Source organism: Heptranchias perlo, unplaced genomic scaffold, assembly GCF_035084215.1.
Source record: "Heptranchias perlo isolate sHepPer1 unplaced genomic scaffold, sHepPer1.hap1 HAP1_SCAFFOLD_204, whole genome shotgun sequence".
NCBI lineage: Eukaryota > Metazoa > Chordata > Chondrichthyes > Hexanchiformes > Hexanchidae > Heptranchias > Heptranchias perlo.
Genome location: NW_027139218.1, coordinates 536,635 through 555,889, shown reverse-complemented (window position 1 = coordinate 555,889; position 19,255 = coordinate 536,635). Strand labels below are relative to the sequence as shown.

General features: G+C 48.6%; 1 protein-coding gene across 1 annotated transcript in view; it reads left to right on the top strand.

The window, feature by feature from the left end:
• The first annotated feature begins 2,763 nt into the window (after positions 1–2,763).
• The window catches only part of LOC137310055 (protocadherin-16-like), a 351,469-nt gene continuing 334,977 nt past the window's right edge, over positions 2,764–19,255 (top strand). Inside the window, exon 1 of the mRNA XM_067978016.1 lies at positions 2,764–4,485. Within this exon, the coding sequence (XP_067834117.1) occupies positions 2,809–4,485 (1,677 nt within the window). The 5' untranslated portion in view covers positions 2,764–2,808. The remainder of the gene's footprint in view (positions 4,486–19,255) is intronic.

Below are 19,255 nucleotides of genomic sequence, written 5' to 3'. Positions count from 1 at the left end.
CACAGATTTAAGCTGATTGGCGGAAGGATTAGAGGGGACATGAAGAAAAACTTTTTTACCCAGAGGGTGGTGGGTGTCTGGAATTCACTGCCCGAATTGGTGGTAGAGGCAAGGACTCTCAACTCTTTTAAAAAGTACCTGGACCTGCACCTAAAGTGCTGTAAGCTGCAGGGCTACGGGCAGGGTGTAGGAAGGTGGGATTAGGTGGACACGATGGGCCGAATGGCCCCCTTCTGTGCTGTATCTTTTCTATGGTTCTATGGTTCAATGTGCAATGACTCTCACTGGGGTACAGGTTCAGTGGGGACTGTAGCTCACTGGGGTATGGGTTCTACAGACACCAACTCTCACTGGGGTACAGGTTCCACAGACACTGACTCTCACTGGGGTACAGGTTCCACAGACACTGACTCTCACTGGGGTACGGGTTCCACAGACACTGACTCTCACTGGGGTACGGGTCCCACAGACACTGACTCTCACTGGGGTACGGGTCCCACAGACACTGACTCTCACTGGGGTACAGGTTCCACAGACACTGACTCTCACTGGGGTACAGGTTCCACAGGCACTGACTCTCACTGGGGTACAGGTTCCACAGGCACTGACTCTCACTGGGGTACGGGTCCCACAGACACTGAATCTCACTGGGGTACAGGTTCCACAGACACTGACTCTCACTGGGGTACGGGTCCCACAGGCACTGACTCTCACTGGGGTACAGGTTCCACAGGCACTGACTCTCACTGGGGTACGGGTCCCACACACACTGACTCTCACTGGGGTACGGGTCCCACAGACACTGACTCTCACTGGGGTACGGGTCCCACACACACTGACTCTCACTGGGGTACGGGTCCCACAGACACTGACTCTCACTGGGGTACGGGTCCCACAGACACTGACTCTCACTGGGGTACAGGTTCCACACACACTGACTCTCACTGGGGTACGGGTCCCACAGACACTGACTCTCACTGGGGTACGGGTCCCACAGACACTGAATCTCACTGGGGTACGGGTCCCACACACACTGACTCTCACTGGGGTACGGGTCCCACAGACACTGACTCTCACTGGGGTACGGGTCCCACACACACTGACTCTCACTGGGGTACGGGTCCCACACACACTGACTCTCACTGGGGTACAGGTTCCACAGGCACTGACTCTCACTGGGGTACAGGTTCCACAGGCACTGACTCTCACTGGGGTACGGGTCCCACAGACACTGAATCTCACTGGGGTACAGGTTCCACAGACACTGACTCTCACTGGGGTACGGGTCCCACAGGCACTGACTCTCACTGGGGTACAGGTTCCACAGGCACTGACTCTCGATGGGGTACGGGTCCCACACACACTGACTCTCACTGGGGTACGGGTCCCACAGACACTGACTCTCACTGGGGTACGGGTCCCACAGACACTGACTCTCACTGGGGTACGGGTCCCACAGACACTGACTCTCACTGGGGTACGGGTCCCACAGACACTGACTCTCACTGGGGTACAGGTTCCACACACACTGACTCTCACTGGGGTACGGGTCCCACAGACACTGACTCTCACTGGGGTACGGGTCCCACAGACACTGAATCTCACTGGGGTACGGGTCCCACACACACTGACTCTCACTGGGGTACGGGTCCCACAGACACTGACTCTCACTGGGGTACGGGTCCCACACACACTGACTCTCACTGGGGTACGGGTCCCACAGACACTGACTCTCACTGGGGTACAGGTTCCACACACACTGACTCTCACTGGGGTACGGGTCCCACAGACACTGACTCTCACTGGGGTACGGGTCCCACAGACACTGACTCTCACTGGGGTACGGGTCCCACACACACTGACTCTCACTGGGGTACGGGTCCCACACACACTGAATCTCACTGGGGTACGGGTCCCACACACACTGACTCTCACTGGGGTACGGGTCCCACAGACACTGACTCTCACTGGGGTACGGGTCCCACAGACACTGACTCTCACTGGGGTACGGGTCCCACACACACCGACTCTCACTGGGGTACGGGTCCCACAGACACTGACTCTCACTGGGGTACGGGTCCCACAGACACTGACTCTCACTGGGGTACGGGTCCCACAGACACTGACTCTCACTGGGGTACGGGTCCCACACACACTGAATCTCTCTCATGTTCATTCTTTGTGTGAGTCTGATATTCAACATGGTGGAACCAATCCTCTCCCCTGATCGCCACACAAATGCACTTTCCAGCTGACGAATGGTTGATGATCCGGAGCAGGACCTCTGAATGACCTCATTCATAGAAGATTTGAGGAACAAGATTACGTGCATAAAGAATGATGCCCGTTGTGAGGTGAGGCAAACGTGGGGAGTTTGTGTTTGAGTTTTGAGATGTAGTTATCCCAGGCTTAATCCTATCTGACCTGATACTGGCACTAGGTTCAGTAATGTAGTTTTTTCTACGTTCTCCCAGCTGGTAACACGTTCTTGCCAATTAAAGGCAGAGAAAGTGGTAAGTAGGAAGGAGGCCATTTTCTTGGACTTATCCTTGCTTAAAGCAGTGATTAGTAATTCCAGTGTATAACCCTGCAGTTATCAGTAATCTCCTAATATCCCCGTGACTAACGCTGGAATCAATTGTTTTATAGAATAGAAGAGATTCTCAGTATGAAGAGAGGAAAGAGCGGTCTTCAATAACTGGAGTAACATTGATTATATTTATGAATTTAATGAGGAGGCCCCAGGCTAAATGCCGAGGTATGTCTCTGTGTCTTCACGTGGTGTTGGGATTCCTGGTTGGATGGTCCATGGCAGGGCCAGATGAACCTCTTGTTCTACGGATCGATGAGGAGCAGCCACCTTACACCATCATTGGAGATATAAATGCAGGTCTAACGCCTGGCCACATAACCAGCAGCTTCTTTATACACGAGACCGACGGCACAGGAATGTCTTCCGACTTAATTATTGACGATAACACCGGAATTATTAAAACAGCCAGAGTTTTGGATCGTGAGTCCAGGGATAAGTACAAGTTTGTTGCGGTGAGTTGGGGAGGTGATGCGGTGGAAGTGGTGATATTAGTCAATGATATCAATGATAATGCTCCGATATTTCCCAACAGTCAGATGAAACTGAAAGTGCCCGAGCAGACACCCGTGGGAACGCGGTTTCGTTTAGATTCGGCCATTGACGCCGATGGAGGCCAATTTAGCACACAGGGCTATCTTATCAAACATGGGAATGTTGGGCAAGCTTTTAGGCTGGAGACTAAGAGAGTCGCAGAGACACTGGACCTGGAACTGGTGGTCAATAATCCCCTTGACAGGGAGAAGAGATCCACTTACACTTTAGTGATTGAAGCCTTCGATGGCGGATCTCCCCGCAAAACAAGTCAGATGACGTTGGATGTCTCCATATTGGACGTCAATGACAATGCTCCAATATTTAATCAGAGTCGATACCATGCCACGATCTCAGAAAGCTTACAGCCTGGCAGTAGTCTTCTCCAGGTCTTTGCCACAGATGTAGATGAAGGGAATAACGGTGTGGTCATTTATGAGATCAACAGGAGGCAGAGCGATCCCAACCAGTACTTTGCCATAGATTCCAAGACCGGCGTGATCAAATTAAACAAGGGGTTGGATTATGAAATGAAGAAGGTTCATGAGCTGGTGGTTCAAGCTCGGGACAATGCCACACACCCTGAGGTAACAACAACATTCGTAACTGTCCAGGTCAAGGATTACAATGACAACCAGCCCACTCTCACCATCATCTTTCTCAGTGAAGATGGCTCACCCCACATCTCAGAGGGAGCCCAACCTGGCCAGTTTGTGGCCAGGATCTCAGTATCCGATCCTGACTACGGAGAGTACGCCAAAGTCAACGTGTCTCTGGATGGTGGTGATGGTAAATTTGGGCTGACTACCAAGGACAATATTATCTATCTGATCTGCGTGGACCAGGTCTTGGACAGAGAGGAGCGAGATACTTACCAGCTCAGTGTTATGGCGACAGATTCCGGAACGCCACCACTGAGGGCTGAATCCACGTTTACCATACATGTCACTGATGTTAATGACAACCCTCCGCTCTTTGATCACTCGGGGTATAGACAGTCCATCCCAGAGGTCTTGTACCCTGGGAGCTTTGTGCTACAAGTAACAGCCAGAGATAAAGACGAGGGCAGTAATGGCGAGATTGTGTACAGCATCATCAGCAGCCCAGAGTCTCATTCTGATTGGTTCACTATTGATCAAGCCACTGGAGTTATTACCACAGCAGCCGCTCTGGATTATGAAACGGATCCTGCTCCCAGGTTGACATTGGTAGCCACTGATCGGGGAAACACCCCCATGTCCTCCTCTGTCACTGTCACCATAGCGATACAGGATGTTAATGATAATGAGCCTGTGTTCAGCAGCAATTTCTATAATACATCAATCAAAGAAAATGAACCCACGGGGACCTGCTTCCTCCAGGTAGGAGCCTCTGTACTGAGTGAGTTCTGACTGTCAATAACTTGCAAATGTTGATTAACTTGTTAACTCTTAAAGTGTTCACTTTAAATGTTGTCAACGCTTTGAACAACTGAGCTTTAAATAGTTTCTCCCAGAACTCCTAGGCCCTCCAGCTTAGAGAGAAGGGATCAGAGAAAAATACAGAGCTTCTAGTGCAGCACCTCCTGTGGCCCAGGGTCCAGTGCGCGTGAGGGGGGGTACAATTGGGCATGAGTGGGCTAGTTGGGTATGAGGGGGTGAGCACAGTGATGTCACGCAGATTCATGGATATTCCTCAGAGGGAGAGATCGGAAGACAAGTTCAATCTTGTGGTCCTCTTGTGTGCCCTGTAAAGCTGACCACTGGGGCAGGCAGTCTGAGTGGAGCTTGGACTGAGACCCTTGAACAACAATAAGAAATAAAATACCTGCTCCTAAACAGGGTAAAACCTTGCAACATACACCGACTGATTTAAATCAGCTTGCTTCATGGACAGGTAGAAATGATAATCAAAAGGCTAATGGGATGTTGGTCTTTATCTCAAGGGGGTTGGAATACAAAGGGGTGGAAGTTATGTTACATTTGTACAGAGCTCTGGTCAGACCGTATGTGGAGATACTGAGTTCAGTTCTGCACCTCAGGAAAGATATATTAGCCTTGGAGGGAGTGCAGTGTAGATTCACCAGAATGATACCAGAGCTTAAAAGGTTAAATTATGAGGACAGGTTGCATAGACTAGGCTTGTATTCCCTTGAGTATAGAAGATTAAGGGTAATTTAATTGAGGTGTTTAAGATGATCAAAGGATTTGATAGGGTAGATAGAGAGAAACTATTTCCTCTGGTGGGAGAGTCCAGAACAAGGGGGCATAACCTTAAAATTAGTAGGCCATTCAGGGGTGATGTCAGGAAGCACTTCTTCACACAAAGGGGAGTGGGAATCTGGAACTCTCTCCCCCAAAAAAACTGTTGAAGCTGGAGGTCAATTGAAAATATCAAAACTAAGATTGATCGATTTTTGTTGGGTGAGGGTATTAAAGGATATGGAACCAAGGCAGGTAAATGGAGTTAAGATCAGCCATGATCTAATTGAATGGCGGAACAGGCTCGAGGAGCTGAATGGCCTACTCCTTTTCCTATGTTCATACCAAAGGTAAATTAAAGGCTTCTTAAGATTAAACTTCCTATAAACAAGATGGAGGTGATGCCAATAAAAACCTCCTCAGGTGTTTGCTCCTCATAGTGAGGTCACCTCGGAGTAGGTGAAGCTATTGTAGACAAGAAAAGGTTCCTTAAGGCACATTTATCAGTGACACTAGGTATGAATGTGCAGGACACACAATTTGGGAGGAGGAGCCCGGATGCAGTAGAAATGTTTGTTTGTGGGCACATGTGGCACAAAATATCAATTTGGTTCAAATGGAAAGGTGACGTGGTGTAGAGGTGAAAGGTTATAGTCAGGGCAACTGCTGCAGCTGGACCAGATGTGTGCTTGTTCAGGACGGCAACCTGAATTTTATCTAAATTTTATCTGGAACATCTGTGGTGGAGACACCGAGATGACAGCTCTGGGTATCCTCAGGGTTTGGCAGCTTTCGGTTACAAGGATCCATGGTCAGTATTATTGATGTGTTTTATACATTGTTAAACTTTGTGACGGACTCAAATATCAGCTACTGACAGGCACCAATGGGGCAAGGACAGAACCAGGCTTCTGATGTTCACGGTTCAGTAAATAACACAATGATGCGCTGTTAGACTGGGATTCTGAAACCTGGAGTCCATTCAGACTGGTACAGACTGTTAGACTGGGATTCTGAAACCTGGAGTCCATTCAGACTGGTACAGACTGTTAGACTGGGATTCTGAAACCAGGAGCTCGTTCAGACGCTGACATACTGTTTTGAAGTGTGCAGTTTGTTTGATGAATCCTAGATACAGTAATGATCTATCAAATATTGTAATAAGTTTGTTCCATGTGCAGTAACAGGCAACCGCCTCAAGGTGTCAGCAAGCTTTGTAAATGGGGTGTGATGTCAAAGTTGCCCAAGACCCATAGAATTTTAGAGGTGTAAAGCACAGAAAGAGGCCATTCAGCCCATTGTGTCTGTGCCGGCTCTTTGCTGAAGCTCTCTCCCCTTGGCTCGAAAACAATCCCAAACTAATCCTACTGTCCCATTCTCTCTCCATAGCCCTGTATCAATCCTAAACAAACCCACTGCCCTGTTATATCTCCATATACGTGTTTCTTCAGCTGCTTCCAATATTTATCCAATTTTCCCTTAAAAGGTACAATAGTCTCTGCCTCAAACATTCCCTGTGACAAACAATTCCCTGCCCCCCTCTCCTAACTCTGTCTGACCATTTTAAATCAATGTCCCCTTGTCACTGACTCCCCAATCAGAGAACATAGTTTTTCCCTATTCACTCACTCATAATTTTCTAAACCTCTATTAAATCTTCTCTGCTCCACTGGGAGCAGTCCTGGTATCTCAAGTCTCTCCTCATAACTATAGTTTCCCATCCCTGGTATCATCCTGGTGAATCTACGCTGTACGCTCTCTGTCTTTAAAGTCCTTTCAATAATGGGACCCAAAACTGCACAGTCTCTAACTGAGGCCTAACCGATGTTTATACAAATCGATCATTAATTTGTTACTCATGCACTCAATGCCCCGATTTATAAACTCAGAATGATGTTGGTCTTTTTCTGGTTTTTTTCTTCCTGCCCTCGCACTCTCCGGGAATGAAATGTAGAAAAAGGAGCAGGAGTAGGCCATTCGGCCCTTCGAGCCTGCTCCGCCATTCAATATGATCATGGCTGATCCTCTATCTCAATACCATATTCCCGCTCTCTCCCCATACCCCTTGATGCGTTTTGTGTATAGAAATCTATCCAGCTGCTTCTTAAATATATTCAGTGACTTGGCCTCCACAGCCTTCTGCGGTAGAGAATTCCACAGGTTCACCACCCTCTGAGTGAAGAAATTTCTCCTCATCTCAGTCCTAAATGTCCTACCCCGTATCCTGAGACTGTGACCCCTCGTTCTGGACCCCCCCCAGCCAGGGGAAACATCCTCCCTGCATCCAGTCTGTCTAGCCCTGTCAGAATTTTTATATGTTTAAATGAGATCCCCTCTCATTCTTCTAAACTTGAGTGAATACAGGCCGAGTCGACCCAGTCTCTCCTCATATGACAGTCCTGCCATCCCTGGGATCAGTCTGGTGAACCTTCGCTGCACTCCCTCTGTGAATAATGTGTTTGATCCCGGGGTGTCTCTGTTCATCTACACCTTTCAGTGTCTGCCCAACGAGTGTTTATTCCCATTCCTTGTTTCCTCCACAATGTATTACCTCACACTTCTCCACATTAAATTGGTCCCCAGTCTGACCATCCACTGACCTGTCTTATCATCCACTGACCTGTCTTATCATCCACTGACCTGTCTTATCATCCACTGACCTGTCTTATCATCCACTGACCTGTCTGACCATCCACTGACCTGTCTGACCATCCACTGACCTGTCTGACCATCCACTGACCTGTCTGACCATCCACTGACCTGTCTGACCATCCACTGACCTGTCTGACCATCCACTGACCTGTCTGACCATCCACTGACCTGTCTGACCATCCACTGACCTGTCTTATCATCCACTGACCTGCCTTGTCCAGTGTCTTCCTGAAGTATTTTACAGTCCTCCTCACTCTTTGCCAAATCCTCTACCTTTGTGTCAGCAAATTTGCGATCCTGATCTGACTAGCCAACTACGACCAGGTACGATGGTGCAGTGATTGTGTTACTGGACCAGTAATCCAGAGAATGAGAGTTCAAATCCCACCATGTGCAGTTTAAGAATTGGAATTCAGTTTAAAAATAATAAAAATAAAAAATCTGGAAATAAAAGCTGGTTTCAGTAAAAGTGACCATGAAATTGTCGGATTGTTGTAAAAACCCAACTGGTTCACTAAGAAAACTGCCGTCCTCACCCGGTCTGGGCCAAAATGTGACTCCAGTTCCACACCAACGTGGTTGACTCTTAACTACCCTCTGAAGTAGCCTAGAAAGCCACTTGAGGGAAATTAAAAATGGGAAATAAATGCCGGCCTAACCAATGATGCCTATATTCCGAGAACAAATTAAAAAGGCTGCCGATTTCCACCACCTCCATCTCGACCACACCCACTATTATCATCTCCATTCCCACCTCACCCTCCATCTCCATCTCCATCTCTACCTCACCCTCCATCTCCGTCTCTACCTCACCCACCATCTCCATCTCCGTCTCTACCTCACCCACCATCTCCATCTCCGTCTCTACCTCACCCACCATCTCCATCTCTGTCTCTACCTCACCCACCATCTCCATCTCCGTCTCTACCTCACCCTCCATCTCCATCTCTACCTCACCCACCATCTCCATCTCCACCTCACCCACCATCTCCATCTCCACCTCACCCACCATCTCCATCTCCACCTCACCCACCATCTCCATCTCCACCTCACCCTCCATCTCCATCTCTACCTCACCCTCCATCTCCATCTCTACCTCACCCTCCATCTCCATCTCTACCTCACCCTCCATCTCCATCTCTACCTCACCCTCCATCTCCATCTCTACCTCACCCTCCATCTCCATCTCTACCTCACCCTCCATCTCCATCTCTACCTCACCCTCCATCTCCATCTCTACCTCACCCTCCATCTCCATCTCTACCTCACCCTCCATCTCCATCTCCGTCTCCACCTCACCCTCCATCTCCATCTCTACCTCACCCACCATCTCCATCTCCATCTCCGTCTCCACCTCACCCTCCATCTCCATCTCCACCTCACCCTCCATCTCCATCTCCATCTCCATCTCCATCTCCATCTCCACCTCACCCTCCATCTCCATCTCCATCTCCACCTCACCCTCCATCTCCATCTCCATCTCCACCTCACCCTCCATCTCCATCTCCATCTCCATCTCCACCTCACCCTCCATCTCCATCTCCACCTCACCCTCCATCTCCATCTCCACCTCACCCTCCATCTCCATCTCCACCTCACCCTCCATCTCCATCTCCACCTCACCCTCCATCTCCATCTCCATCTCCATCTCCATCTCCATCTCCACCTCACCCTCCATCTCCATCTCCATCTCCACCTCACCCTCCATCTCCATCTCCATCTCCATCTCCACCTCACCCTCCATCTCCATCTCCACCTCACCCTCCATCTCCATCTCCACCTCACCCTCCATCTCCATCTCCATCTCACCCTCCATCTCCATCTCCATCTCCATCTCTACCTCACCCTCCATCTCCATCTCCATCTCCATCTCCATCTCTACCTCACCCTCCATCTCCATCTCCATCTCTACCTCACCCTCCATCTCCATCTCCATCTCCATCTCCATCTCCATCTCCATCTCTACCTCACCCTCCATCTCCATCTCCATCTCGACCTCACCCTCCATCTCCATCTCCATCTCCATCTCCACCTCACCCTCCATCTCCATCTCCATCTCCACCTCACCCTCCATCTCCATCTCTACCTCTACCTCACCCTCCATCTCCATCTCCATCTCTACCTCACCCTCCATCTCCATCTCCATCTCTACCTCACCCTCCATCTCCATCTCCATCTCTACCTCACCCTCCATCTCCATCTCCATCTCCATCTCCATCTCTACCTCACCCTCCATCTCCATCTCGACCTCACCCTCCATCTCCATCTCGACCTCACCCACCATCTCCATCTCCACCTCACCCTCCATCTCCATCTCCACCTCACCCACCATCTCCATCTCCACCTCACCCACCATCTCCATCTCCACCTCACCCACCATCTCCATCTCCACCTCACCCACCATCTCCATCTCCACCTCACCCACCATCTCCATCTCCACCTCACCCACCATCTCCATCTCCACCTCACCCACCATCTCCATCTCCACCTCACCCACCATCTCCATCTCCACCTCACCCACCATCTCCATCTCCACCTCACCCACCATCTCCATCTCCACCTCACCCACCATCTCCATCTCCACCTCACCCACCATCTCCATCTCCACCTCACCCACCATCTCCATCTCCACCTCACCCACCATCTCCATCTCCACCTCACCCACCATCTCCATCTCCACCTCACCCACCATCTCCATCTCCACCTCACCCACCATCTCCATCTCCACCTCACCCACCATCTCCATCTCCACCTCACCCACCATCTCCATCTCCACCTCACCCACCATCTCCATCTCCACCTCACCCACCATCTCCATCTCCACCTCACCCACCATCTCCATCTCCACCTCACCCACCATCTCCATCTCCACCTCACCCACCATCTCCATCTCCACCTCACCCACCATCTCCATCTCCACCTCACCCACCATCTCCATCTCCACCTCACCCACCATCTCCATCTCCACCTCACCCACCATCTCCATCTCCACCTCACCCACCATCTCCATCTCCACCTCACCCACCATCTCCATCTCCACCTCACCCACCATCTCCATCTCCACCTCACCCACCATCTCCATCTCCACCTCACCCACCATCTCCATCTCCACCTCACCCACCATCTCCATCTCCACCTCACCCACCATCTCCATCTCCACCTCACCCACCATCTCCATCTCCACCTCACCCACCATCTCCATCTCCACCTCACCCACCATCTCCATCTCCACCTCACCCACCATCTCCATCTCCACCTCACCCACCATCTCCATCTCCACCTCACCCACCATCTCCACCTCCACCTCACCCACCATCACTGTATCCATCCCTACAACAACAACTACTACTACTACTACTACTACTTGCATTTATATAGTGGCTTCAATGTAGTGAAATGTCCCAAGGCGTTTCACAGGAGTGTTTTCAAATAAAATTTGAGACCCAGTCACATAAGGCGATATTAGGACAGGTGGTCAAAAGCTTGGCCAAAGAGGTAGGTTTTCATGAGCGTCTTAAAGGAGGAGAGAGAGGTGGAGAGTCGGAGAGGTTTAGGGAGGGAATTCCAGAGCTTAGGGCCTAGGCAGTTGAAGGCATGGCCGCTAATGGTGGAGCGATTAAAAATAGGGATACGCAAGAGGCCAGAATTGGAGGAGCGCAGCGATCTCGGAGGGTTGTACGGCTGGAGAAGGTTACAGAGATAGGGAGGGGCGAGGCCATGGATGGATTTGAAAACAAGGATGAGAATTTTAAAATCGAGGCGTTCCTGGACTGGGAGCCAATGTAAGTCAGCGAGCACAGGGGTGATGGGAGAATGGGACTTGGTGCGAGTTAGGATACAGGCAGCAGAGTTTTGGATGAGCTCAAGTTTATGGAGGGTGGAAGATGGGAGGCCGCCCAGGAGAGCATTGGAATAGATGAGTTTAGATGCAACAAATGCATGGATGAGTGTTTCAGCAGCAGATGAGCTGAGGCAGGGGCGGAGACGGGCGATGTTACGGAGGTGAAAGTAGGCGGTCTTGGTGATGGATTGGATATGTGGTCGGAAGCTCAGTTCAGGGTCAAATAGAACACCAAGGTTGCGAATGCTCTGGGTCAGCCTCGGACAGTGGTCAGGGAGAGGGATGGAATCAGTGGCTAGGGAATGGAGTTTGTGGTGGGGACTGAAGACAACAGCTTAGGTCTTCCCAATATTTAGTTGGAGGAAATTTTTGCTCATCCAGTACTGGATGTTGGACAAACAGTCTGACAAATCATAGACAGTGGAGGGGTCGAGGGAGGTGGTGGTGAGATAGAGCTGGGTGTCGTCAGCGTACATGTGGAACCTGATGACATGTTTGTGGATGATGTCGCCGAGGGACAGCATGTAGATGAGAAATAGGAGGCGGCCAAGGATAGATTCTTGGGGGACTCCAGAGGTAACAGTGCGGGAGCGGGAAGAAAAGCCATTTCTGGTGATTCTCTGGCTACGACTGGATAGATAAGAATGGAACCAGGTGAGGGCAGTCCCACCCAACTGGACGATGGAGGAGAGGCGTTGGAGGAGGATGGTGTGGTCGACCGTGTCAAAGGCTGCAGACAGGTGGAGAAGGATGAAGAGGGATAGTTTACCACGGTCACAGTCACATAGGAAGTCATTTGTTACTTTGATGAGGGCCATTTCAGCACTGTGGCAGGAGCAGAAACCTGATTGGAGGGATTCAAACATGGAGTTGGGGGAAAGACGGGCACGGATTTGGGAGGCGACAACACGTTCAAGGACTTTGGAGAGGAAAGGGAGGATGGAGATGGGGCGGTAATTTGCAAGGACAGAGGGGTCAAGGGTGGGTTTTTTGAGGAGGGGGATGATGACCGCAGATTTGAAGGGGAGGGGGACAGTACCTGAGGAGAAGGAACCATTAACATATCAGCTAATGTGGGGGCCAGGAAGGGAAGTTGGGTGGTCAGCAGTTTGATGGGAATAGGGTCAAGGGAGCAGGAGGTGGGCCTCATGGTCAAGATGAGTTTGGAGAGGGCATGAGGGGAGATAGGAGAGAAGCTGGAGAAAAATGTGTATTCAGGGCTAGAGCAGGGGCAAACCGTAGGGGAAGTTTGGCTCGGTGGGCTAGGGGAAGGGAGGAAGTAGCAGAGGCAGCTGAATGGATGTTCCATGTGCTCCTCGCACTTGTTGGAGGTGAGGGTGGAGGTGGTAGGGGAGAGGAGTTTAAGAAGACTGTTTGTAGTGGAGAAGAGAAGCCAGGAGTTATCTTTACATTCCAGGGTGATCTCCTCCTGAAGTCTGTCACTATCCTCCTCACTGTTTACTACATTTCAGAATTTCATGTCATGTGCAAACTTTGAAATTGTACCCTCTATATCCAAGTCCAGGTTATTAATATCTATCAAAAAGAGCAGTGGTCCTAATACTGATCCCTGGGGAACACCACTGTAAACTTCCCTCCAGTCTGAAAAACAACTGTCCACGGCTACTGTCTGCTTTCTGTCCCTCAGCCAATTTCGTATCTATGCAGCCACTACCCCATTCATTCTATCTTCACGGGCATCAATTTTGCTAACATAACATCAACCGCACTACCCTGATCAACCCTCTCCGTTACTTCATTAATTAACTCTGTATCTAACCCATGCAGTACCTGCCCTGGGAGTGTTTGAAGGGGATAGTGTAGAGGGACTGTTGCAGTTTAGGATTTTTGCGCATTTGACCAAAGATTAATGTTGGATCATTTATTCTGTTTTTGATTCTTTAGTTGGGTCAATTTTGTATGGTGTTGATGCGAACTTTGTCTGCAATATTTACAAAGTCCCAGAACAATGGTGGTTGGGGAATTGTCTGCAGTGTCTCCAAGTTGCTTTCCCTTCCTATCCGGGCAGCACTCGATGAATTTGGGCTTTGACACACTTGACTCGAAACATTTCAAAGCAAATAGTAAAATGTAACTGTTGGTAACAGTGCCTGGCACATTTCTGCTCGTATATCAGGGCCGCGCAGAGACAGCGTCACTCTGCTTGCTGCAGGCGTCTCAAGGGTCGACTTTACTGGATTGTGCCGGAGGAGAGCCTGCATTTTAAGCTGCTTGGCATCAGGCCAGTAAATGGGTCGAGGGGCCTCGCTGATGCGATTTAAATAAAATGAGAGAACAGTGTTGTAGCAGTTGCCAAAATCCCCAGGTGTTCACTCTCACCCTAAACTAATAACTGTCTACAGATCCAGAGGGCCTTGTCTGAATAAAACTCAGGGTGACCTCAGCCACTCAGTGTGTGCCAGTTTGAACTGATCCATTAATTCTCTGCAATTCATCTCATTCCAAATGTTTCTTGGGGGTGGGGGTGGGTTTGTACCTTAAATCCCTGATTGCGTGAGGCCAATTCCAAGGAAAACCCATCCAACTTCCCTGGTGACTTTTGCTGTTTGATTTGGGGGTTTAGAGACGGAGTCTTTACAGAGTTTGCATGATTTTATGGAGTCTGCTGCCAACGTGCGATTAATACATCTGCACTCGGCAGAAAGTGAGCCCGCATTCCAATTGCACACTCGCTTTAACTGATTTCCTTTCTCGATTCTACATATTGTGCTGTCCACTAAGAAATTTGTTTCTTAATTTGATTCCTTTTTATGACACTTTGTATATCACAAAACTTGTTTCACTGACTGGCACACCCCTTGAATAAGATAATTTCCTTATATGGCCCTTGTTAAGGCTAGTGCTGAGGGGTTCTTAATCCTCAGGCAAGTCAATGATTACATCACTGGCCTTAAAAAGAATGAGAAAAGATAATTTTATCTCCTCCCACAGCCCATGTACACTCTCCCCTATCACGGACTCCACCCACCCATTTAATCTCCTCCTACAGCCCATGTACACAGTGGGTAGAGTCCATGATAGGGTAGAGTGTAAATTGTCTGAGGGAGGAGATTAAATGGGTGGGGAGAGTCCATGATAGGGTATCATAGTAGGTACAGCACAGGGGGAGATCATTCGGCCCATCGTGCCTGTGCTGGCTCTTTGAAAGAGCCATCCAATTAGTCCCATTCCCCTGCTCTTTCCCCGTAGTTTGTAAATTTTTTCGCTTCAAGTATTTATCCAATCCCCTTTTGAAAGTTATTATTGAATCTGCTTCCACCGCCCTTTCAGGCAGCGCATTCCAGATCAGAACAACTCACTGCTTAAAAAAATGTTTCCACATGTCGCCTCTGGTTCTTTTGCTGATCACGTTAAATCTGTGTCCTCTGGTCACCGACCCTTCTACCACTGGAAACAGTTTCTCCTTATTTACTCTATCAAAACCGTTCTTGATTTTGAACACCTCTATCAAATCTCCCCTTAACCTTCGCTGTTTCAAGGAGAACAACCCCAGCTTCTCCAGTCTCTCCACACAACTGAAGTCCCTCATCCCTGGAATCATTCTAGTAAATCTCTTTTGCACCCTCTCTAAGTCCTTGACATCCTTCCTAAAGTCTGGTGCCAGAATTGAACACATTACTCTAGCTGAGGCCTAACCAGTGTTTTATAAAGGTTTAGCATAACTTTTTTATTCATCCATGGGATGTGGGCATCGCTGGCGAGGCCAGCATTTATTGCCCATCCCTAATTACCCTTGAGAAGGTGGTGGTGAGCCGCCTTCTTGAACCGCTGCAGTCCGTGTGGTGAAGGTTCTCCCACAGTGCTGTTAGGAAGGGAGTTCCAGGATTTTGATCCAGCGACAATGAAGGAACGGCGATATATTTCCAAGTCGGGATGGTGTGTGACTTGGAGGGGAACGTGCAGGTGGTGTTGTTCTCATGTGCTTGCTGTCCTTGTCCTTCTAGGTGGTAGAAGTCGCGGGTTTGGGAGGTGCTGTCGAAGAAGTCTTGGCAAGTTGTTGCAGTGCATCCTGTGGATGGTGCACACTGCAGCCACAGTGCGCCGGTGGTGAAGGGAGTGAATATTTAGGGTGGTGGATGGAGTGCCAATCAAGCGGGCTGCTTTGTCCTGGATGGTGTTGAGCTTCTTGAGTGTTGTTGGAGCTGCACTCATCCGGGCAAGTGGAGAGTATTCCATCACACTCCTGACTTGTGCCTTGTAGATGGTGGAAAGGCTTTGGGGAGTCAGAAGGTGTGTCACTCGCCGCAGAATACCCAGCCTCTGACCTGCTCTTGTAGCTACAGTATTTATATGGCTGGTCCAGTTAAGTTTCTGGTCAAAGGTGACCCCCAGGATGTTGATGGTGGGGGATTCGGTGATGGTAATGCCGTTGATAACTTCCTTGCTTTTGTACTCTATGCCTCTATCAATAAAGCCCAGGATCCCATTTGCTTTTTTTAACAGCCTTCTCAACTTGTCCTGCCACCTTCAAAGATGTGTGTATGTGCACCCCCAGGTCTCTCTGTTCCTGCCCCCTCTTTAAAATTGTACCATTTAGTTTATTTTGCCTCTCCTCGTTCTTCCTACCAAAATGCATCGCTTCACACTTATCTGCGTTAAATTTCATCTGCCAAGTGTCTGCCCATTTCACCAGTCTATGTCTTCCTGAAGTCTGTTACTATCCTTCACATTGTTTACTACCTTTCTGTGTTTCGTGTCATCTGCAAACTTTGAAATTATACCCTCTATACCCAAGTCCAGGTCATTAATATATATCAAAAAGAGCAGTGGTCCGAATACTGACCCCTGGGGAACACCACTGTATACTTCCCTCCAGTCTGTAAAACAACTGTTCCCCACTACTCTCTGCTTTCCGTCCTTTAGCCAATTTTGTATCCCTTTAATCCCATGGGCTTTAATTTTGCGAATAAATCTATTCTGTGGCACTTTATCAAATGCCTTTTGAAAGTCCATATACACATCAACCGCACTACCCTCATCAACCCTCTCCGTTACTTCATCAAAGAACTTAATCAAGTTAGTCAAACACGGTTTAACAAATCTGTGCTGGCTTTCATTTATTAGCCCATAATTTTCCAAGTGTCAATTAACATTGTCCCAGTTTATTGTCTCTAAATGTTTCCCCGCCACCGATGTTAGGCTGACTGGCCTGTAATTGTCAGGTTTATCCCTCTCCCCTTTTTTGAACAGGGTTGTAACATTTGCAATCCTGTCTACTCTGTACCCAAACCAACTTCTCCATGAAGACCTCCCATTGTTTAATTGCTGTTTCGCCTACCAATTTTTGATTCCAATCCACCAGGGCAAGATCTCTTTTTAACTCACTGATATCTGCCCTCCTCCAGTTAAACATTTTCACTTTTGGTTGTTCCTTGTCCTTTTCCATAACTATTCTAAACCTAATGATATTACGATCACTGTTCCCCAAATGCTCCCCCCACTGAAACATGCTCCACCTGCCCCCCTTCATTCCCCAGAACTGGATCCAGCACTGTTTCCTTCCTGATTGGGCTCGAAACACACTGTTCCAGAGAGTTCTCTTGAACACATTTCAGGAATTTCTCCCCCTCTTTGCCCTTTACACTCAGAGTACGAAAGGAAGTGGCCCTGGAAATAGTGGATGCATTGGTCATCATCTTCCAAAATTCTATAGACTCTGGAACAGTTCCTACAGATTGAAGGGTGGCAAATGTAACCTCACTATTTAAAAAAGGAGGGAGTGAAAAAACAGGGAATTACAGACCAGTTAGCCTAACATCAGTAGTGGGGAAAATGCTAGAGTCTATTATAAAAGATGTGACAACAGAACACTTGGAGAGCATTAACGGGATTGGACAAAGTCAGCATGGGTTTATGAAAGGAAAATTATGCTTAACAAATCTACTGGAGTTTTTTGAGGTTGTAACTAGTAGAATAGATAGGGGAGAACCAGTGGATGTGGTGGATTTGGATTTTCAGGAGGCTTTTGATAAGGTCCCACACAAGAGGTTAGTGTGCAAAATTAAAGCACATGGGATTGGGGGGAATATACTGGCATGGATTGAGAATTGGTTGACAGACAGGAAACAGAGAGTAGGAATAAATGGGTCTTTTTCCGGGTGGCAGGCTGTGACTAGTGGGGTACCGCAGGGATCAGTGCTTGGGCCCCAGCTATTCACAATATGCATCAATGATTTGGATGAGGGAACTAAATGTAACATTTCCAAGTTTGCAGACAACACAAAGCTGGGGTGGAATGTGAGCTGTGAGGAGGATGCAAAGAGGCTCCAATGTGATTTCGATAAGTTGGGTGAGTGGACAAGAACATGGCCGATGCAATATAACATGGATAAATGTGAGGTTATCCACTTTGGTTGTAAAAACAGAAAGGCAGATTATTATCTGAATGGTGATAGATTGGGAAAAGGAGAGGTGCAACGAGACCTGGGTGTCCTTGTACACCAGTCGCTGAAAGCGAGCATTCAGGTACAGCAAGCAGTTAGGAAGGCGAATGGTATGTTGGCCTTCATTGTAAGAGAATTTGAATGCAGGAGCAGGGATGTCTTACTGCAGTTATACAGGGCCTTGGTGAGACCACATCTGGAGTATTGTGTACAGGTTTGGTCTCCTTATCTGAGGAAGGATGTCCTTGCCATGGAGGGAGTGCAACGAAGGTTTGCCAGACTGATTCCTGGGATGGCAGGACTGACGTATGAGGAGAGATTGGGTCGACTAGGCCTATATTCATGAGAGTTTAGAAGAATGAGAGGTGATCTCATCGAAACATATAAAATTCTAACAGGACTAGACAGACTAGATGCAGGGAGGATGTTCCCGATGGCTGGGGAGTCCAGAACCAGGGGTCACAGTCTCAGGATACGGGGTATGCCATTTAGAACCGAGATGAGGAGAAATTTCTTCACTCAGAGGGTGGTGAACCTGTGGAATTCTCTACCACAGAAGGCAGTGGAGGCCAAGTCATTAGATGTATTCAAGAAGGAGATGGATATATTTCTTAATGCTAAAGGGATCAAGGGATATGGGAAAAAGCGGGAACAGGGTACTGAGTTAGACGATCAGCCATGATCATTTTGAATGGCGGAGCAGGTCCGAAGGGCCGTATGGCCTACTCTTGCTCCTATTTTCAATGTTTCTATGTTACTGTCCCTGTCTTTTTTGGGATAATTGAAATTCCCCCATTATCATCACACTATAATTCTTGCATCTTTCTGTAATTTCCCTGCAAATTTGCTCCTCTGCCTCCTTCCTACTATTTGGTGGCCTATAGTGTACACCCAGTAGTGTAATAGCTCCTCTATTGTTCCTTAATTCCAAGCAAATAGATTCTGTCTTTGACTCCTCAACGACATCATCCCTTTCCAGTGCTGTAATAGTTTCTTTGATCAATACTGCCACCACCCCACCCCAACTTTTTCTTTCCTTCCCTTTCTTTCCTGA